Source organism: Euprymna scolopes, chromosome 1 (genome assembly GCF_053919585.1).
Source record: "Euprymna scolopes isolate OS-2025 chromosome 1, ASM5391958v1, whole genome shotgun sequence".
Classification (NCBI taxonomy): domain Eukaryota; kingdom Metazoa; phylum Mollusca; class Cephalopoda; order Sepiida; family Sepiolidae; genus Euprymna; species Euprymna scolopes.
This window is the reverse complement of record NC_136482.1, coordinates 194,350,540-194,375,057: the sequence shown is the minus strand read 5'-3', so window position 1 is coordinate 194,375,057 and position 24,518 is coordinate 194,350,540. Positions and strand designations below refer to the sequence as shown.

At 34.0% G+C, this 24,518-nt stretch overlaps 1 protein-coding gene across 5 annotated transcripts in view; it reads left to right on the top strand.

Annotated features, from left to right (window-relative positions):
- The window catches only part of LOC145278893 (follistatin-related protein 1-like), a 762,811-nt gene that overhangs the window by 712,161 nt on the left and 26,132 nt on the right, over positions 1-24,518 (top strand). For all 5 annotated transcript variants that reach the window (XM_080130700.1, XM_080130698.1, XM_080130699.1 and 2 more), the window contains one exon: positions 7,655-7,767. In XM_080130700.1, coding sequence (XP_079986826.1) covers positions 7,655-7,767 — 113 coding nt within the window. The remainder of the gene's footprint in view (positions 1-7,654; positions 7,768-24,518) is intronic.

Genomic DNA, 24,518 nt, shown 5'->3' with positions numbered 1-24,518 from the left:
CGTCACAGGAAAGAAGAAAGAGAGAAAAAGAAAGGGAAAAGAACAGCATGTGGTCGAGTAGAGAAGCAAAGTGCGACCGTAGAAGATGGACATGTGAAGTCGGGGGCCGGCGTCATGTGGTTGGGAGAGAGACTTTTATAAAGCACATGTTATATGGCTAGGCGTTATAAAACACATGGGTGTACGAAAACACTTTTGAATGATAACAAAATGCGCTATTGCTGAAAAATAAAACGCGAATAAATGCTTTTCATTTGCACGCAAAAAAATGCCGAATCAGATTTTCTTTCTTTCTTTTTTATGTCCATTTGTGATGGTACCAGACAATGTGCAGGTCCGAGTGGTTTAAATGTAAAGTACGATTAAAGTGTAACGGCCACATTAGAGAAGGACTGAGGAAAACAGCAGTCTGATTCATCCAAATAATACAAAATGCATCTTTAAAGGTACGAAATGAAGGCAAATGTAAACTAATATCTACCGAACAATCCTGCGAATTAATCATGGTTCTCAATCCTTTCATTCTACTGTTTAATCATCCAACTGAAATTATCCTTGAGTGGTTTTCATTCTTGGTAAGTGGTGAGCCATTCTAACAGATTGGAGCCCTACGGTTAGCTAGCGAGTAGGTTAGCTAGACAAATATGATAATTTTCACATTTAAGATTGGGGTACTGAGAATAAAATAATTTTCAATAATAGTAACCATTCGACAAGAATGGAATTTATAACAATAACAATCTGACCGGTTAACGAAAATTTGTCTCATTTGCAAACGTAAAAGATCACGCAATTACAGTTTCAGATTATCAATATAAGTTAACGATCGATCGGGAGCAGGTCGGAGTTGGAGAACAAAGGAATAAGATTTTTATTGGAAGGACAATTGAAGAGTTAGTCAGAGAATTGACCATCAGAATGCGAAAGATATTGAACCCTATGGTCTACTAGAATATTCGAGATTCAGTTCTGCTATTAAATAAAACTATAATTATGTAGACAAAGCAAAACACTTGCTTCCATGGCGACCTTTTAAGGATCCACCCATTATTTAAGTTATTTATTCACGTCATATTCTATACTTGAGATGTTCTAACTGGTGCGAATTATTCCTCTATATGCCACCTCCTACAACTTTTCTCTTTAATAACTTACCACCTCCTCGTTTTAGTTGTGTGTTGTTATTATCTAAATCATACTTATGTTTTCTTGATTAATTAACGGCCGTATATATAAATGTATGTACATTGTCTTTGTGCTATAACGGATTGTTGTCCTCGTACCTAAATGTCTATTTTAACGGCCCATGGCTCATCTGATAGTGATAGTGCGTTCTTTCATGTCAGAACGTATAATACACGTAATATGACGACATACCATTTTCTACTGCTGGACGCTTCTGAGGGATCCTTCAACCATCTTGAGGAGGCGGGCCTGTTTTAAGGAAGATGCTCCACACGATATAGACCAAGACGTTGGAGGATTTTATATATTTTGTTCACTCGTAGGTATTCGTTACACCTAAAGGGAGTGATCGATGGACTCTCGGCTTGTGGGATTTTCGATGTCTCTGTTCTGATGGGGGACCTGCTTAATCCATCCATCTTTCTCGGCATTTCGGACCAAACTCAAACGATGCTTGCGCAAACCGGAGCACGGGTCACATGGCACGTCACGTCCGGTCCCCATTGGCATACTTCCGGTGCAAATGATCGGCCACAAAGTTTGATACGTCAAAACATGCCATAATTAAAATAACTTTTGTCCGTTAATCGCTAGATAGATAGATAATTACATAGATAGATAGATAGATAGATAGATAGATAGATAGATAGATAGATAATTACACAGATAGATGGATGGATAGATAGATAGATAGATAGAGGAATAGATAATTACAGAGATAGATAGATAGATAATTACACAGATAGTTAGATGGATAGATAGATAGATGAATAGATAATTACAGAGATAGATAGATAGATAGATAGATAGATAGATAGATAGATAATTACACAGATAGATAGATAATTACACAGATAGATAGGTGGATAGATAGATAGATAGATAGATGAATAGATAATTACACAGATAGATATATAATTACACAGATAGATAGATAGATAATTACACAGATAGATGGATAGATAGATAGATAGATAATAACACAGATAGATAGATGGATAGATAGATAGATAGATGAATAGATAATTACACAGATAGATATATAATTACACAGATAGATAGATAGATAGATAATTACACAGATAGATGGATAGATAGATAGATAGATAATAACACAGATAGATAGATGGATAGATAGATAGATAGATAATTACACAGAATAGATGGATAGATAGACAGATGAATAGATAATTACAGCGATAGACAGATAGATAGATAGATAGATAGATAGATAATTACACAGATAGACAGATAGATAGATAGATAGATAGATAATTACACAGATAGATAGATAGATATATAGATAGATAGATAACAGACAATTAATGCTTCAGTTGTTCTTATTCTGTCGTCATAAAAAAATATACAATGTGCAAACAAGTTAGCAGGCAAACAAAATCATTTGAGTTTTATATCGATGGTTAGAAGATAATATCTTTTTGAGAGAGAATGATTATTATTTGCAACGACATAGTACAGTATTAATGGTTGGGAGAGAACTACAATTTAAAAGATAATATGGTTTTATCTGTGATGATCTAAAAGTCATGTGCGTGTCTGAAAATCCCTTCGAAATATGTCAAAAGTATGAAGAGTTACAAAGTTACAAAGTTTGAAAGTAAAAAACTGACGAATTACGAGAACATATAGCGAAGTTAGAAAATGATGAATTAAATTCAATGAACTGAACCCAATTTTATTTCGAAATGTTCTTCCGTACAATATTTTTAAAAAACTTGATAAAAGGTGATCACTAGTGCTAGGACAACAGCATATTCTTTTCATTGAATGTGTATCCGTTGACATCTTGTATGCTTTTATATAGAGTTATGTGGTTCTCAGTTGATTAACTGTGTCCAACTGTGTCCAACTGTGTCCAACTGTGTCCAACTGTGTCAGATATATACTCGAGAATCAAGGAAAAGAATATGCTGTTGTCATAGCTCTCGTGGTCACACATAAAGGCACAAGATCTTTTTTTTAGAAGGTATTTCTATTTCTGAAAAAAAAATAAAACAAGAAATGTGTATTTGTGTTTAATAGACAAATAAAATTTAGTGACAACTTTTGTGCATTTTACCGCTGGAAACAAGAGACGTATCTATTTCTCTTTCCGCTCTGTTGCACCGAAAGATTTCCTTACAAAGGTCACGGGTGAAAGATAATTTCCTATATGGCTGGTAATACGAACCCGACGTTCCTCGTGGCATACAATGTGCGTGCCGAATATCATTAACCTCGTTGGATCAGATGACATAACAACGTAAGGCTACAAACTCGTAAAATGTGTCATCAACTGTGAACATTCCAAAGTTGCACAGGGTGCGTGATTGACCTAGTAGATAGCATGACGTCTGCGATGGAATCGAATCTGACGTGTTCAATGACGCACAAATAACACTGCGAACGGCATCGATAATATAGCCACAATGCGTATACAACGGTGTAACAAAAAAAGTAGCTTATACATAGTAAAAGTTTATTATTATATAATAGTCCGGCATGGTCCGATAGTAAAGTACGCTTAAGTATGATATTATAATTGATTTATATTTCGTATTTATTATTATAGAGCCAATTCACTATGGATTAGTATATTGTATCTTATGTATAAGTGTGATTTAAAAACTTTTTTCATATAATTTGGGTGTCATCAGTTAGAATCAGAAGCCATCATTTAGCTCTCTAGCAAAACTTTACAAATTAACGCAATTAAACGAATAAATGTATATTTGCGGATACTTGGGTGGCGCAAATTAAGTCGATTTTATCCAAACAATTTCCATTTTATTTAACTTTAACACCTTACCAGCTAAATTTACCGACTATAAACTAAATCGAATTTTTTCTACGGGTCCAAATACTCAACCCATAAAGTTTCTAAGTGTGTAGCCTAAGAATTGACAAAAGAGATTATTAGAGAACGTGCCGTATACACATAAACAGGGTCACTTTTACATATATAAAAAGATAATTTCAGGGTAAACGTTTGTGTTCGTAGCAATGTTGGCACTTTTTCGAAAAGAAAAAGAATACAAATTATATCTTCGTAAATAATTGATTTATTCTTAGAACGTAAAGAATTCTACCCCGAATATGCTGCCATAGTTCACACATTATAGAAGCGCATGATTACAAAGTTTGGATGATTATATTTATAGTAATATGAATGAACTAATCATCTATCAGTATCGTTGTCTAAAATATATTGAACGTCTTTTGTTTTTGCAATCATAACTTTTAGTCTTGACACGAGTAAGGGTCTACGCTCTGATGATCCTGACTGGATCAATATTATTTTAATTATTATGCTTTTATTATTTGGAATTTTTTACGATTAAAAAATTTTATGACTGAATTGATGCTTCCAATGTTTATTTAGGACAACTATATTTTATATTCACAATTAGATGCTTTTCTTTTTTTCTAACATATCTTTTTTGCCCTTCCTTTTTTTTTATAATTTTTCTATTAAAAACATAGCTCTCCAATTAAGATAATACTTAATCAAATAAACTCACTCGATAACTTTGCTCAGAACATCCGCCACGGTCTCGAAGTGAGATCTAGATCTAGTGCACGTTGCTTTCACGGTGTGTTTCGAGAAACGCCTGAACACGAATCCTGAATGTCAGCTCGTCCTACTTGTTCGATGTGGTACATTTGATATCATTCTAAAAAGACAAAAATGTATAATAAACCATGAGGTGTCAATTGGACGTGTGACGAGAAAAAGGTTAAGATTCGTGAAAACGTGAAAATTTCTAGAGAGCCACTTTTTTTTCCAGGTAGTGTTACATGGAACTAAGTCCTGCTGATACGCGTACGATTTTTTTTACCCAGTGCTTCACAACAGTGCTTCAAAATAGTGCTTCACAACAGTGCTTCATAAGCGAGCTTCATAAGAGGTTTTTACAACAGTGCTTCACGACCGGTCTTCACAACAGTATTTAACAACAGTGCTTAACAAGAGTTATTGACTATAGTTCTTCATCAGAGAGCTTCACAATTGTGCTTCACAAAAGTGCTTCAAAATAATGCTTCACAACACTGCTTCACAACAGCGCTTAACAATAGTACTTCACAACAGTTCTTTACAACAGTGCTTCACAACAGTGTTTCACTACAGTGCTTCACAATAGTCCTTCACAATAGTGCTTCACAACAGTGTTTTACAAAAGTGCTTCACACATTGCTTCAAAACAGTGCTTCACGACAGTGCTTCACAACAGTGTTCCACAATAGTGCTTCACAACAGCGCTTAACAATAGTGCTGCACAACAGTTCTTTACAACAGTGCTTCACAACAGTGTTTCACTACAGTGCTTCACAATAGTCCTTCACAATAGTGCTTCACAACAGCGCTTCACAAAAGTGCTCCACACAGTGCTTCAAAACAGTGCTTCACGATAGTGCTTCATGATAGTGCTTCACAACAGTGCTCCACAATAGTGCTTCTACAATAGTACTTCACAATAGTGTTTACAATAGTGCTTCACAATATTGCTTTACAACAGTGCTTCATAATAGTGCTTCACAACAGTAATCCACAATAGTATTTCACAATATGATTGACAACACTGCTTCACAATAGGGCTTTACAATACTGCTTCACAACAGTGCTTAACAACAGTGCTTTACAACAATGTTTTACAATATGCCTTACAACAGTGCTTCACAACAGTAATTTGCAACAGTGTTTTACAACAGTGCTTCACAAAAGTGCTTTACAAAAGTGCTTTACAATAGTGCTTCGCCGCAGTTCTTCACAACAGTGCTTTACAATAGTGCTTGGCAACAGTGTTTTACAATAATGTTTCACAACAATGCTTCACAACAATGCTTTACAACAGTGCTTAAAAGTAGTGCTTTACAACATTTCTTCCCAGCAGTGCTTCACAACAGTTTTTCACAACAGTGCTTCACAATAGTGCATCAGAATAGTGCTTAACAACGGTGTTTTACAACAGTCCTTTACAACAGATCTTCACAACAATGTTTTATAACAGTGCTTAAAATAGTGCTCTACAACAGTGCTTAGTAACTGCTTCACAATTGTGCTTAAAATACTGTTTCACAGCAGTGCGTCACGATAGTGCTTCACAATTGTGCTTCACAACAGTGCTTCAGAACAGTGCTTCAGAACAGTGCTTCACAATAGTGCTTCACAACAGTGCTTCAGAACAGTGCTTCCGAACAGTGCTTTACAACAGTGCTCTACAATAGTGCTTCAAAACAGCCCTTTACAACACTGCTTCACAACAATGCTTTAAAACAGTGCTTCACAACAGTGCTTCCTCACAGTGTTTTACAACAGTGCCTCACAAGAGTGCTCCACAATAGTGCTTCACAACAGTGCTTCACAACAATGCCTTACAACAGTGCTTCACAATAGTGCTTCGCAGCAGGGCTTCACAACTGTGCTTCATAATAGTACTTCATAGCAATGCTTTATAACAGTGCTTCACAACAGTTCTTTACGACAGTGTTTCACAATAATGCTTTACACCAAATCACTACAGTGCTTCATTGTAAATCACTATAGTCATCTAAATTGAGTTCCTAGCTGAATATATACACACATACCATAACAGTTTAATGGAATCTGTTGTCTCGCGCTTTGTGCAATTGTTCCTGAACAAAAAATGGATCTTTAACCTTCTTGGCAACCTTCTCTATTTACTGCGCCACAGAAGTCAATAAAGGGTCGTTATTGCTGTTTTATTCTGGATTTTTTTGGTTATTAAATGTGTTTTTATAGTTTAAACATAAAAGAGATACTAGTATTCTCTTTACTAATTAAGTATCTTATTAAAATTTAATGAGCGCGAACAGAGATCGCAATGGAGGACTTTCACTCTTAGCGATTATCCATAGGCAAATTAAGTCTTATTTTTGTGAGTGTCATGTCCTAATGTTTTGTTTTAGTCTATTTTGACCTCCCCTAATCTTACATGAAATTTCTTTGTGTTATACTTTCGTGGAAACTAGTTTATTTCCCAAACTTTATGTCACTTTATCTGTACTTGGTTCGTCTCTTGTAAAGATGGACACTGGCTGATGTACTGGTTATCCGACATAGAGCCATCCATTATGTAACACGCAAAGGGAGTGTGGCTACTATAAAAAGCAATACCAACATAATCTCCACGCCCGTATACACTTATGGAACGTAATCCCGAAGTTCTTCTATCGATTTTACAAACACCTAGTATAAATATATAAAGTAATATATTTTAGTTTGTATTTTTTTTGTGCGATTATCGATTCTCTAGAAACCTGCATTTATTGAATGTACGATATCAATTACACTCGACAGAAAATAATATTGATAAAAAAACGAAACGTGTTTATTTTGTGGTTTGCTCCTAAAAAATATTTCACTCAGTGTTTATTTAGCGTTATATTTCTTTCTGCATTATTCCATTTCCATTCACGAAATTGTGTTTTGTCGTTTCTCCATTCACAGAGGCCTTTGTATTGATGCACTTGTAACAATGTGTGACGATAATGGCGATTGGTATCTCAACACAAAAGAATTCAAAAAATGCATGGCTCTCGACTTCAAACCACCCACGAAAGGTAGGCTCTTTTTCTTTATACAATAAATTTGATTATGCATGCCCGGAGACAAAGGCGCTGCATTCGGTGTCCTTGCACCATCCCTAACAATAAGGCTTTCAGCTTAACCATGCACAGCTATAATATAACAACAATAAAAAACGATGACCTTTACAAAAAAAAAGGTGACACAATAAAACTGAATACAAGAAACACATCGACTTTTTATACAGATCAAATTGCAAGGGATTGAGTTATGTTTGAAAGGCAATATGTGTAAGAATTTGGATTATTCGGACTACTATTCTCATCTTGACTAATACTCTCATAACGTTTCGGCCGATACAAGCTCTGAACTTCTTCAGATGTATCGTGTAGAATGCAGGAAACAGTACATACATTTGAACGGGCGTCTTTATTTGAACAACAGGGGGTAGCTTGCTTTTATTCCGTCAGTTATGAGCTAGTAAAAGTCTTAAGCAATTGGCAATTGTATTCCTAGTATCGCCTGTATTAAGGCTTGAACTTTCAATGGCCGGAAGACAATCATTTATAACTGATTGTATTTGTACTTTATCCGTTCAGTGACTTATATTATTGCATATATATGTATGTGGGGGGTATATATTATATATTCGACGAGGAATAAAATATTCAATTATTCTCTATTAATCCATGGATGTTCAATAAATGGCTCAAAAACATTAAATTTTTGTATTCCATGTCAAATAATAAATTGGTTGTAATTTTTTGTTTGAATTTGGTGAATTTAATTTTGCTCTATCTCGTATATTGAGCTTCTTTGTCTGGTTGGGCTTTAAATTTACAGTATTATTCAAGCTTTAATCTTAAAGTATTTGATAATGTCAGTTTATATATATGTGTGTGTGTGTGTGTGTGTGTGTGTGTGTGTGTGTGTGTGTGTGTGTGTGTGTGTGTGTGTTGAACGTGTATTGAAGCGTACATTTTACATCTGGCTCTTTATCAATATTGACTCTTTATCAATATTGACTCTAATTTCTCGTTCATCGTTGATCTAATAGGATTTGGATCACTATTAATAACAACGAAGACACTCCAAATATTTCCTGCAATCCTAATATCAGTAGTGGTCACTCGTCATCTTCATCATCACCGTGCGAAGAAGATGGAAAAGATGCTGGTGTTTTCATATGATCTTATTCACTCTTAGACTTCATTTTCGATGTGCTATTCCTAACCAGTGCGAACCACCTCCCGCATCGATCAAGAATAATAACGTAATTGATACATTTTTGCCAACACGGTTGGTATGTTATGCAGCTTTATGTTTTCTCGTCCTACTGTGCATCCATATATATATATATATATATATATATATATATATATATATATATAAAAACGTGGACGTGTCTGTGTGTGTGTCTGTGTACATTTCCCTACGCAATAACTCTGTCAATTTTTAGTCTACAGACTCGAAATTTGATATACAGGGTACTGAAATTTGGGAAAATAGATGTGATCGGCTTTTGGCCAGAAATTTGGCGATTAAGGGGACAAAGTTCAACGATTTGACCTTTGAGAATTCTACCAAACTCCTCCGACAATTTCGGGTCTACGCACTTGAAATTTTAGATATAGGTTCCTGCGTACTGCGTTTATTTCAAATTAAATGTAATATTTGCTGATGTCTTTTCCTCTGAGGAGATGAACCTACATCGAAAATCTATGGATTAAGGAAAACATCTTAACACTATTTTTTATTCAGACAATAAATTTCTGTTCTGAAAAATTATGTTTTTCTGAATGTATTAAAACAAAAAGTTTAGTACAGACACACACGCGCACACACACACGCACACACGTATATATATATATATATATATATATATATATATATATATATATATATATAAATATATATATAATATGAAGCTGAATGTGTGTGTGTGTGTGTGTGTGTGCGTGTGTGGTAACGAATAGGCTCCTATATGGTTGACTATTTTAAAAAACTGATCACATATAATGATAGAAGATGTATCGAGACACAGGAATGGGTATGTTTGATCTGGCAGAACGGTGGTTCATTAAAATTGTGGGGTCTGCGTTCGCACATGGTCCACAAAGTATGGAAATAAAAAATTTAAAAATTAAAAAAAAAACGTTTACAAGTGTACATAAGAATACTTTGATAAGTATGTTTTAACTTAAATAGGGATGGTATAATAAAATTGTGGGGTCTGCGTTCGCGCCTAGCCTCCATAGAATGGAAATAGACACAAGCTTTAATAAAGACTTTTCATATCTATCTGCGTAAGTATACTTTTATAATTGTGTTTCAGTTTGAAGAAATATGGTATAATAAAATTACGGGGTGTTCGTTCGCGCCTGACCTTCATAGAATGGAAATATGTCACAAAGTTTAACAAGGGTTTTTAATATAGATCAACAGAATATTGTGATAAGTGTTTCAGTGTGAACAGGTATGGGAAATAAATTATGGGGTTTATCTATTTTATATTTACTTTCATCATATTTTGCTTTGGTTTTAATACCCCCAAATTAGAAGCTATCTCTTTACAACCCTTCCTTTTCATAACTTTTCATACTTTTATAAACCAGAGTCCATTTTCTGTAGACTGTTTTTGAACCCAGTCAACGGCGGGTAGTTTTGCTAGTATATATATATATATATATATATATATATATATATATATATATATACTGTTTTAACAAAGACCAAGACTTCAAAGAATTGGTTGATAGCAACAAAAAGTGTATTTCATTGTTAGTTACAATTGTTTCAAGACCATTTTGACAAATTCGAACAATATGTCGTTTGAAAATTTTCACAAGAACAGCCTTTCTTCAGGCTTATTAAATAAAAAACACATTAGCAATAAACGAGATATTGTTTGAATTTGTCGAAATCGCCTTGAAACAATTGTAACTAACAATGTTGCTATCAACCCATTTCTTGAAGTCTTGGTTTTTGTTAAAACAGTATACGAATGCTATATTATGAAACATTATAATTTTGTAGCTTACTTTTTAAGCCATCTCTCCTTTTTGGCTAAAATTTATTGGTATATGAGCAATTACTGAATAATATTAACCCAGTATCATTCGGAATACTACAAATTTGTATATATATATATATATATATATATATATATATATATATATATATATATATATATATATGTATATATATATATATATAAAATATTTCCACACTATATATATATATATATATATATATATATATATATATATATAGTGTGGAAATATTTTTTACAATTATATTTCACCTTTTATTTTTATTAATCCTTCATTTATGAAGCTTAATGTGATTACAAAGCATATAACACATAAATGACAAACATCTTTAATCCAAATTTCATGATGTTGGCCATCTTATAATTTATTTCTTTAAGTACGTTGACATTAACAGTTCTTGACAGTAACTGTTTCGTAGCGCAAAATATTTCAGTTAATTATCATATCAATCAATGAAGCTAATCTGCCCTTTACTCCTCAGAAGAAATAGCAACTATTAATCAATTGAAAGAAAATAAAATGCATATGGGCATGACTACAAAATTCGAAAATTTTAAGAGAAGTTGCAATTACATTTTGTTACGTTTTTGTTTAATTTTTATTACATCATTTTACATATATATATATGCATATATATATGTATATATATATTTGCATATATATATATATAATCCTATTTACATATGCTAAACTTTTTCCTCATAGTTATATTTCAATATTTTTATATTTCAAAGATTAATTATTGTACTTTATAGCTACTTAAATATATCTTAATTTATACTTCCTTCATTTCCAATCTAAACATTATTAAGCTAGTTCTTATATATATTTTACTTCTTGTATAATTTTGGCTATTCTCATCTTTTGATGAAAAGAATTTAGCTTTAAAATATCATGGTCTAAATGGGCTTTCTGTCTTACCCTTTTCTTTATTGATTTAAAAATTTATTGATTTAATGATATAATAAAGTTATATGCAACGTTATTTCTCATCATTTATTATATATAATTGCTCCTCTTAACAATGTTGGGCTTTCTCCATCTTGATACGTTTGCTTTATTATTCTTTGATAACTTCATTGTGATAAATATATATATAGTTAATTTTGATAATGTATAGTAATTAAGATACACAGAATTTTCTGCGTTTCATCCTCGTAAGGATTTGTCAGGCTATTGTATGGGATTAATGTTATCGTATGTTTTTATGCATCTCCGTAGTGCTGAGTTTGCTAGTCAGCCAATCAGATTATTTGTTATTCATACACACATATATCGCAATCAATGGTCGAACGTTTATAAGGCATATATTCTTCTGACTTGTAATTCCACTCTTTCTTTGTTCGGTTTTAAGAAATACATGTGCATATATGTGTATGTAGTTGTTAATGAGTTTTAATCCGATCTTGATATCGCATGGTCAGCAATCATGTAGCAACATTGATAAGTCCATTAATTAAAAAAAAAAAGATCGGAAAAATAAATCGAACAATATATTTTCATTATGTAATGGTATATTGATGGACAGAGAACAAGGGGTCTTACCCGTAGTGCTGACAAAGAAATTTGAAGAGATGTGTACACTGAACACTCGGAATTTGCAGAATGAAGGTAATTATGCAGAGTTTTGCATATTGGTTAAAGATGGATAAGCATATTGAAATTTTGTTGAACACATACAAAAGCGCCGCCATTAGAATTCAACCCTTGCTGGCCAATAAAAAGAACATACTTTTTCGTCTTAGTGGATAGTTTGACTTAATGGCCATATATTGTCACGTGCAAAATACCGACAAGTAAAAAAAAAAAAAACATCTTAGACAAACCGTTCGCTAGGTTCGAAATACTAGAAAGTAGTATGTCCGACAATTGAATGACATTACGTCAAAAGAATTCGAAAAGTTTTCTAAAATACCTATTAATTACCTTAAATAATGTTTACTAAGAATGTCCGTTCAGTTTTTGGATGAATTAATTCCTTCATAAACAGAAACTATGGAAAGATTTAATACTTTAAAGAAAACTTATAGTTTTGGCTAGAAAAATGTGTTTCTTAAATTATAATATTATATTATTAGAGGACATCATCGAAAGAATGTAGAATATGGTGAACAGGATAAAACATTCTCGTGTTTGAAAGTTAGTTTCAATAAAGTTGTGAGATCTTTTCCAAAAACGGTTTTTCTAATCAACTTAACTAGTCTGTCGTACGTATCCGTCTCCGTAACACGCATTCTTTCAACTCAACCTCCCGTTCTCTTCGCGATTCTTTTCATGAATCTGGTATAGTCTCATTTATATAGAAACGACAAGAGTCTATGTTACTCACGCGTGATCGTCAAGTACAAATACAACTGCGAGTCACTATTTTTCTTGTCAAATACCGAAACCGACAAAGCACACACACACACATACACACACACACATACACACACACACACACACACACACACACACACCCTATTCAGGTAAGCTACCTGATTTTTCTACACATTCAAAATAGAAAGCACGATTTTTCCTACGCATTCAAAACTTAAAAGTACGAAGACATATTAACTTAATTCAAAAAACAAACGCAAATGAACTACGAGAAGTACCTATGTCCATCATTTTTTTTTATATTCGAGGTACCCATGCCATCACCAATAAAAATAAACTGAACGAGCAAACTAAAACGTACCTCGACGAGAACTACAGATATAAATCCCAAAGAAAAAGATATGATGTCCAGCAGACATAAAATCTTTAAGGAGTGGGTGTTGTGACGTTGCTTGTATCACATGACTTCCGGTTACTAGAAGATGTGTAACAGAGGGCGGATGCGTGTATAGCAGAAGCAGCAGCAGCATCAACAGTAAATGTATGCAAATAGCGAATCGTGTGTGATGTGACGTCACTGTGAAGAAGAAGTAAAGAAAAATATTAAAAAAAGAAAAAACGTGAGGTTAGAGAAGGACAGAGATAGACATAGGAGGCCCGAGAGTGACAGAAAAAGCGCGCTCTAAATATGGCCGGACAGGGACGGAGTATCACGGGTTCGACACGGCAGAGTTTTATTACGCACATTGGAGTACGAAAAGATTTGAAATAAGAGACAAGGCGTTGTTCTGGAAAGTAATTGTAAAGCAAAGGTCTGTTGTTTAAACTGGAAATAAAGTGAGTCGAATTATTTGCTTTTCCTTGTTTCCTTGTGACGAACTCTACGCGTAGAATGTGTACAACATTATAGATGTAAAAGGAAATGAGTGCGTATTACGATTTATAAACCCCACTATATCTATCCGCATGTCTGTCTGTCTCCATAATTTCAAACTCTATCTCTTCCAAAACAAAAAGTCGCAGAGCGGCGCTAGGAGCCTCGAATGATTGTTTTTTTATGGGTAGTTCTTTTATGGGTCTTTAAATGGCTGAAATATTTTTAAGTGTACAAAAAAGGGTCAAATTGAAAAAAATCGTTATATGTTTTATACATTTATCTTTTAATCAGTGCATATGCGTGTCACGTTGGTACAGTGGTAACGTCACCAGCTTTGAATGCTAGAGTTTTGCTTTCGGTTTCGATTCCAGCTGATAGCATACAAATACATTTGTTTTACTTTTGAAATCAAGACACTAAGTAAAATTTTATATTTAAGTGTATTTTACGACTCGGCAAAACCGGGTGCCACTACTTATAACAAGATTTACTGTAAATACGTATTGTTCTTGTTCAACTGCTTAATCAAATCTACATTTTCTCAGTCTTTTCGTTCTTTCTTTCGTGCGATAGACCAACGTAAAATTGATGAACAATGTGGGAAGGAGGTACAATGACTGAAAGGGTGTTTTTGTACTCACGTGCACCCCAAACAAAGAATATCGATATTTGAATATAAGGGTCTACTATTTCGGACCATGCCTAGAAAAATTAACACGATGTTTGTTTATGTTACATTTAAACTTATGCATATCAGTACAGTAAGGGAAGCAGGTAGCAGGAAGGGAATTCCAAAGTCTAGCTGTTCGGGGGAAGTTTTTAGAGTAGAAAGCTTTCTGGCATTTAAAGACTTCTACAGTGGAGGGGTGTGATTTTTTTTTTTTTTTGCTAAGCGGGTTTGTTGAGGACATGTACATCGATGGAGCACAAGTGCAACGAGTTCATCGAAGCACATTCTATTAAAATATTTGTAAAACATGCACAGGGTGCAACATTGTGGCGATGGGACAGGGTTTGGAGCTTAGTTGACAAGCGAGATCTATTAGATTGGAGACTCTTTTGTAGATCCTATCCAAGAGGGAGAGACTAGCGGTAGATGCACCACCCCAGATGTGGCAACAATACTCCATACATGGCCAAATGGTGGCTTTGTAAAGCTACAGGATACTCTCAGGTGTAAGTAGTTTTCTAGCATGATAGAGGGAACCCACCTTCCTTGCAACAGTCTAAACTTTCTCTTAACTTTAGGTATTTTTACACATACATAAGCATAGACACATACACATATACATACCTTTCTCTCTCTCCCTCTCTCTCTCTCCCTCTCTTTCTCTCTTTCTCTCTCTTCCTGATGAGTTTTTAAACGTATATAAATTTGTACGCACCTATTTTATAAGAAAAACAAAACGAGATTTACACCGTTTGTTCGTCAACAATGGGAAACAAAAAGCAATGACAGAAAAACTGTGAAGTTGACAACCGCCATTTATGCGATCAAGAGGCGGTTTTAATTAAATGCGACGAAGAGGCGAGGCTTTCTATATCCGAACGAGAATTATGTGTAGAGAAAAGAGGGATGCAGGCGAGTAATTGAAAAAAGAGAAAGAAAAAATAAAGAAATTGGCATCTGGGAAGGAGACGAGGAGAAAGTGTGAAAAGGAGTAGAGAAGAATGTAGAGAAAAGAATGTAAGGAACAAAGTAACATAGGAAAGAAAGAAAATAAGAAAGAAAGAAATAAAAAAGAAAAGAAAGAAAGGAAAACAGAAAGACAGAAAGAAAGAAGGAAAGGACGGAAGAAAGATAGAAAGAAAGGAAGACAGAAAGAAAGAAAAAAGAAAGAAAGAAAGAAAGAAAGGAAGACAGAAAGAAAGAAGAAAAGAAAGAAAAGAAAAAAGAAAGAAGGAAAGGAAGACACAAAGAAAGAAGGAAAGGAAGAAAGAAGGACAGAAAGAAAGGACGGCAGAAAGAAAGAAGGAACGGAAGACAGAAAGAAGGAAAGAAAGAAAGGAAGACAGAAAGAAGGAACGGAAGAAAGAAGAAAAGAAAGAAAGGAAGACAGAAAGAAGGAACGGAAGAAAGAAGAAAAGAAAGAAAGGAAGACAGAAAGAAAGGAAGACAGAAAGAAAGAAGGAAAGAAAGAAAAAAAGAAAGAAAGAAAGACAGAAAGAAAGAAGGAAAGAAAGAAGAAAAGAAAGAAAGGAAGACAGAAAGAAAGGAAGACAGAAAGAAAGGAAGACAGAAAGAAAGAAGGAAAGAAAGAAAGAAAGAAAGACAGAAAAAAGGGAAGTCAGAAAGAAAGAAGGAAAGAAAGACAGAAAGAAAGAAGGAAAGAAAGAAAGAAGAAAAGAAAGAAAGGAAGACAGAAAGAAAGTAAGACAGAAAGAAAGAAGAAAAGAAAGAAAGGAAGACAGAAAGAAAGGAAGAAAGAAAGAAAGAAGGAAAGAAGTAATAAGTACAGTAAGGAGTAGGACAGATGTCGGCAACTGATTAAACAAAAAAAGGAAGAAGAAAAAAAAGATGGCTGGAGAGGAGACGGAAATATAAAAAGTCAGAAAAAAATGAGTTTAATAGAGAAAGCTCGAAATAAAAAGCGAAAGAGAGAGAGAGAGAGAGAGAGAGAGAGAAGGGTGATAACTAATTAAAGCCAAAAAGACAGTAAAAAGGAAAGAAAGAAAGAAGTTTAGCATGGAAAAGGATACAGACAAAAAGAGAGTGAAAGAGAAGACGAATCATGTAACTAATTAAAATAAGAAAGAAAGAAAGAGAACGAAAGAAAGGGGTAAAAATGTAACTATGAAAAAGACGCAAACATAATTAGAAAGATAGAGATAGAGAAAGGGGGAATGAAAAGATAGAGGGAGGTGTATTCAAAGTTAGAGATAAAATAAGGACGATGGATAAACCTATCAAAAAACGCCTTCAAGATAATATCAGCGCGAACAATACACACTAAAAGGTTAACTGACCGCGACTAACGTTATCACTACACGACGACAGCGTCAAGCAACATTGGAAGATATGGAAGCAATGAAGCGCGTTAATGTAAGCACTGCGTTCACACTGTCAATTGAGTTGACAAAACAAGGCTTTCTCCACTAACAACTTCCACCCGTTGTGTGACTCTCACAATTCTGAAATAATGAATTAGATCAACGGGTGGGGCACCATTCTTCCGCTTCGTTGTTCAAAAGCGAGTTGGAACTAATTGGCCCAATTGTGTGCAGTGGATAATTGCAATCAATACGTAAGCCACTGCCGTTTCTAACCCAATCTTCTGTACAAGTTTATTGCATAAATTTTCATGCACGAAAACAATACGATAGTCTATCAAACTTATTAGGGTCGCCGGATTGTGTGCCTGTACCTTTGTAAATCATAGGTTCACTTGCGTAATTACTAACGGAGATTCCCGTCTGCTATGAGCTTATCTAACTTTCTTCTTCTAAACAGTATATCAACCAAAATTTAAAGCTGATTTTTTTTTTAATGTTTTTTATAAAGTTTTTGATGAGAATCAATAAATCTTATTATTTGGACACAACTATATAAATAATAGATAAGGTCATCATGAATGTAAGACTGTCGTTGTTTTATCGTTATTTCCATGGGAAGTGCTCGTCTGAGCTCCAATCTCTGGTCCCCCCTCGCTAATCTTTCACGAAAAACACCCGTCTAGCTGAAACCACTGTCAGTAATTTTCCCCATTCTTTATCTGTGCCTAAATCTAAACGTAGATTCCATGAACAAAGCTTCTTTCTTAGAACTTCACGCTTGTGGAACTCTCTTCCGTTTGCCTGTTTCCCACCTGAATACAACTTGGATGTCTTCAAGTCCAACATAAACAAATTCCTGATGAATCGCCCCCTTAAGTAAGACACATTATCAAAATCTCCATTACTAACGATTACTACGATATTATCCCATAGATTACTGACACACAATAACCCTTATCCCCGAGTGGCCTCCGGGCCTTGATAAGTGGTGACTACCATGTAAAAAAAATGACGGGCGACACATACACAATATGACGAAGGTTTATTTTTAATTTATCCAGTTATTTATGTACGCAGAATGTCAGCGACAGTATTGGATTCGTCTCTTCACAAGGAAAGGTCAGGATTTTGTAGAATTAAATTTACAATATTTTATTCACAACAAGGAATACGAAAATAAAATTGAAAAGTTTCTTATGCCATGGAGTTTCAAAGAATGGCACTTCTCCTCAGAATAAAAAAGTTACCGAAATGTAAGTTTAGATAAGTATTTATTTTTGCTGGTTAGCTCAATTTGTGAAAAAAGGCGAGAAATAAAAAAAAAGATTAGAAGGAAAAGGATAAGTTCAAAGATAAAATGAAAAGGGGCTGCTTAGCAAAATCCAATATGTATGTTGTAAATATCCAGTGATATCCAAAAGTTCACAATAGATGGAACGATTAGCGAATCCAAAAAGAGTTTTGTAAGATATCCTTTGGAATCCCTTTAAAGAATATCCGAGATTAAAGAAAGAAATAAAAAGTCCGTGTAGAAAAATCTTGTAGTGAGTTGAGGGATTAAAATTCCATGGTGGAATTAAGGGTTCTTGTGTATGAAAAGAGTGAAGAAAGTAGAGAACGTGGTGCAGTTCATAAAGCCGTTGGATCTCTACGGTTCCGGATGAGCATTGTCTGAAGATAGCGGTTTCAATCCTACCCAAAGCCGGCCAGAGGTTTACTTGGTCAAAACGTGGTGAGAAGATAGCAACTACGTTTGGCAGTGATTGCTGAGAATGCAGTTAGGAGATTCGAAGTTCTTATCCGTCGCGGTTACCACCTGACAAAGGCCAGAGGAATAGTTGGCCGAAACATCGTGAAACAACAACTAATAAAGATGAGAATAATAGTCCGCAATAAGTAAATTAATATGGCCAAAGTAATTCATATATATATATATATATATATATATATATATATATATACTATAATAATTATGAAAGACCTACAGACACTAGTGTTTCATCCTTTCGGGAATCATTAGTGCAGGGTGTCACGATTAACGCTAGTCGAGAGATTCGAACTCGGCAACGAAGCCATCTCTGACTCCATTAGCAAGGACTAAATTCATTCGGCAACTGTTAACCGCGAGAAATGCAGTTGAAATTTAAACATTTATTTTTAAATGTTTTAACGTCTGTCAAAGTGATCTAATCATTGTATGATGATTTGCACATACGAGCTAAAGTGGCCGACTTTATTTCAACTGTAATGTGCTCAACGATAAAAAAAAATAGTTTCTTTAAGTGTTTGACATAATTATTTATTAAATAATTATTAAATCCATATATATATATATATATATATATATAAGTGAACGTGTCTGTGTGTCTGTGTGTCTGTGTGTGTGTCTGTCTGTGTACATTTCCCTACGCAATAACTCTGTCAACTTTTAGTCTACAGACTCGAAATTTGATATACAGGGTACTGAGATTTGGGAAAATAGATGTGATCCGTTTTTGGCCAGTAATTTGGCGATTAAGGGGTCAAAGTTCAACGATTTGACGTTTGAGAACTCTACCAAACTCCTCCGACAATTTCGGGTCTACGCACTTGAAATTTTAGATATAGGTTCATTGGACATGGATCTAACTTAATAACTTGATTTAAGCCCAAAACAATAAATTTTAAGGGGTCATAATAGGAGTCAAAGTTTAACAAAATTGACCTCTGCGGTCTCTTCCAAATAACTCAGACAATTTCTGGTCTAAATATTTGAAATTTTACATAAAGGGTATTCAGAGATAGGGCAAGCTTTTTTATCAGTTTGGGTCGAAAATTTTTAGTTACTAATATATAAATGTATGTATGTATGTCTGTTTGCATGTCTGCCTTAAACTTTCAATAGAGGAGACGGATTTTACCAAGATCAGTATCGTTTTAAAGTTCGACATTTCATACGACAAATATCGAAAAATTGGCTAAAAATATTAATATCTTCACCTTCAACTAGGCACTTTTCTACAGGGGGAGGGTAACTTTTTTCGCCGATATTTTTGAAAGTTATCCTTTCCTTTAGATTGTCTAGCCTTAATTTTAAAAATGTCGCTTCGGGTTTGGCATAAACGTTAGGTTTTACCCCGTTCTTTTCCTCCATTGCGGTACGAGTTCGAACCTGCCTTACTACTACCACTTTTTTTTTTTTTTTTTTTTTTGCTCAACATACACATCCAAACACCCGGGCAACGCCGGGCTGAAATACTAGTATAATATAAATACACACCCATATATATATATATATATATATATATATATATATATATATATATATATATATATATATATATATGTGTGTGTGTGTGTGTGTGTGTGTGTGTGTGTGTGTGTGTGTGTGTGTGTGTGAAATACATGATGGTAATTCAAAGTTAAAAATGCACCAATAAAGAAACCCTTTAAACTATGGTATTTCTGTTACGTCTTGTTTTTTGTTTGTTGGTTGGTTTGTTCGTTTTTTGGTTCATTTGTTCACTTGCCTCCCCACGAGGGCAGAGTTAGACACAAGGTCGGTTTTTAATGTGGGGGGAAAACTAGCTCCCCCAAAAAGGGGTACTCTGGTTAGTAACAAAAATAAAAAATGTATCAGTCCAGTGTAGTGCAGCATATAAAAGTAATTTTGTTCCTCATAGATTCCGAAACAGCTGAACCTATCTTTTTCAAATTTTACACAAAACTAATGTATATGTATAGCAGTGATCTTAGATGTGTTTTGTACAGTAATTCATTCGATTAAGTATCGAAAAGTCGAAAAAATTCGATACGAACGCGAAACGCATATTAACTGATTAAAAATAAATTCAGATGTATGTAAAAAATGTATAATGATTTTTAAAATTTTGATCCCTTTGTGATCCCTTAAAAACTATTTTAATCGGCTAAAGACCCATAAAAGATCGGTCCATAAAAATCCAATCATTTGAAGCCCCTAGAGAAATATTTTGTTTCGAGAGAGATAGAGTTTGAAAATATGGAGACAGACAGACAGACAGACAAACAGACATAGTGAGTTTTATAAATTAGATTTCAGTTGATCATTGAATTATCATTTTTCATTCTTAACGAAGACCCCTGCGTTGTTTATGATGAGCAGATTAATCATTTTTACGGAGCTTTTTTTTCTATAGACTGAAAAGAAAAATACGATCCAATGAAAAAGACCCTGCCGAACTTTGAAATCATATAAATATGTGCGAAGAGCAGAAAAAAGAAATCTTCTTACGCAAATGTACTGCACTGAATTGACATTTACGTGTTTTTTTGAAAAAGTTATTTTCGTAGTGATCTGATGTTCATCTGAACATATACAAAGATTAACCTTCAAACTTAGCGACTTGAATAAGCATAGATAAGACGTGGGTTTTGCTTAAAAACATAATCAGTACATTTCTTTAAATAACGTCTATATAATATATATATATATATATATATATATATATATATATATATATATATATATATATATTTATATATATATATATATATATACATTATACTTCAAACTTAGTGACTTTAATAAGCATAGATAAGACGTGGGTTTTGCTTTAAACCATATAATCAGTACATTCATTTAAATTACATCTAAAATTTATATATATATATATATATATTTGTTTACTGTTTTGGGGGGAAAGAATTCCAACAAGGTGCTCGATTACAAAGAAAAACTTTTTCGGTATGAGAGCTTAATATTTATTTAGTTAATTGTATATAAGTTCAGAAAACTATTGGTACCGTCGGTTTCAAGCCCAACATACAGGGAACCAGTTCATGGTAACACGTAAACGATGCTCGGCTCTCGTCAGCCATGTTGTTTCTGTCCAAGGAAAAAATTTCCAGACCCGCATTTATTTTTTATATAATGATGTTTATTTTTATTTAACTATAGCTTATTCCTATCTCTGCATACTTATTTTATTCTAATATGAATTTTCTAATTTTTTTTTATTTTTTATTTAATGCATTTTAGTAAATATGTACTGTTACGTTTTTGCATGGTTTCCGGTCGACCTTCCGTTAAATTTAGCTGGTGCAAGGGAGATAATTAATTTATCTTATTAATTTCCCTTCCTTTTTTCCGTTAAGAGGAGATGATCCATGTTTCAGTTGGTCCAAGGGAAGTAATTAATCTATCTTTTTTATTTTTTTAGTTTTGTTTTAAATATTTTAAATAGTTGAGGGTAGGTGTGCAGGCTATTTAATTTGTAAGTCTTTTATATATGTGTTGTATTCTTTAAGGTAATTATAATATTCTTCATTTTTATACTTAATTTTTATACTTAATATTTATACATACAATTTCCTAAATTCCATTACACTTTACTAATTTATGCGTTAAGTGACTGCATCTAGAGTACTCTTGAAGAAATTCCTATTAGGTGGGGTCTTCGTTTATTGTTCGGTCCTCCGAGTTTATTAGTAGCGCTTGTCTCCTATGCAAACAGGCTTTGAAAGTCTCACTGCGTACGTTCAAACAGGTCTTTTGAGGACCATTAATAGTCTTTATAATGTGGTATTTCTCCGCATCAAAACGTTGGCACCGATTTGAGGCTGGTGAGTATGCTGGTCTTCTCCCTATGATCCTCCATTTAATGCTGAATGGTGTTCCGTTGTCTTTTAGCTGCCATACTCGGGCGGGAAATTTCTGTCTAGCAGTTTCAGAAATAGGTGTCCCACTCGTGTTTTTGTGTTGAGGAAAAACGGAGGTGAGAACCAAATGATGCTCCGCCCCCTGTTGCGTCTGTCTTTTGTTAGCCGATGTTGGGTTGGTTGGTATTTAATGCTTTCCGTGAATCCACTTTTTTGGAGTGCTTCATTGTAATATGGGGCTGCTTGGTTGAAGATGTCGGCGTTTGATGAGAGCGAGGAGATTCTTTTGCATATATTGGCAACCATGTTTTTGAAAACTGTAGAGGGTGACAGGATCCTTTGTTTATGTACCGGAGCGTCTCATTTGGTTTGTGGAAGGGTCTTTGTGTCTTGTTATTTAGATTTAGAGTTGTTTCTAGGAAGTCTACTTCATGTAGGTTGGTGCTAATTGTTATTTTAAAACCTAGTCCATGAAATGTTTTGGTTAGATATTTTCTAAGCTTATCTAGGCTAGTCCCGTTGTGATCGCGTGAGAGACAAAGGCCATCGTCCCTATAAAGCCGAATGTATGATCTAGGAATTTTTTGTTCAGAGTCTCTAGTAGGAATAGGCCCACTAAGTCGCAGATGTCTGCACTATCGTAGGACCCCATTGCCACGTCAAATGAGTCTTCTGGGTTTGATTTTTTTACCCTTCATAGATTAAGACGGGTTAGGGTTTGCCTAGCATGCATGATGGTTTCTATTTCTATATTGCTAATGTTTTTTGTATTTTGATGCAAAACTCAATGCTTTTTCTGGTGTGTCGTTTGTAATGGAGGGGTAAAAGTCTGTAATATCTAGTTGAGTGAATTTGCATCTATGTTGGTCGGTTATATTGTTAAACCATTTTAGCACTGACTGCGTGTTACCCCATCGGTTGAGGTTGGTTTTGCTTTTTATATTTTTGACAATTTCTTTTAATATAGCTTTACTGGCTAATCCTATTTCGCTTTTAGCTGGATTTATAAATCTGCAGGATGGATGGTTGGTAAAGTTTTCCTTATGGTCTTTTAAAGTTACGAATGCTTTTCTCTTAGCTAAGCGGTTAGCTCTATATTCTATGCCTAATTTCGTAGCTACTTCTGTGGCTTCAATGTTAATAGATCTATATGTTTCTTTTTTTTCTACTTGGTATTTATCATTAATAGAGTTTAATGTCAGTTTTGTTTTCTTTGCTTTATCCATTTTATATAAATTTTTTGTCTTATCAGAGAATACTATTGTGTCATTATTTCTTTTCAATCTTTTTATATCGTTGGCTAAAAATCTCTGGAATTTGTTTGGCTTGTATTTGAACTCTAATGCTGGAATAATGTCTAATAAGCCCTCTTCAAATTTATCTAATTCGTCTATTTTTCCTGTGTATTTAATTGATTTCAACCCAAAGTAGTTTTTCCTTTCTCCCCCTGATTGCTCACCTCATTTAAGACTTTCCATCTCATTCTTTTGATTAGCTCTTCGATTTTTGTTAGGAGGATCCTCGTGTATAGCTGGTTACTTCTTTTGCTGAGGTGTGTGAGCAGGAGATTCTTCTGTGATGTGGGTTTCCTACTCTAGAGTGCTCGACCACCGGGCTGTCAGTGTTCAACTGTTACTCCTAGCGGGGGCTAGGCCCGCATTTATTTTTTATATAATGATGTTCATTTTTATTTAACTATAGCTTATTCCTATCTCTGTATACTTATTTTATGTTATATATATATATATATATATATATATATATATATATATATATATAACTTGTTATGTAAACTCAGATATGTTTTTTAATGGGCATTAACATATATATACAGTAGACCCTCGAGATACGACATAAAAAATTAGTACCAAAATACATTACAGTATGTAATACACATGTATATAATCAAATAACATTATAAATA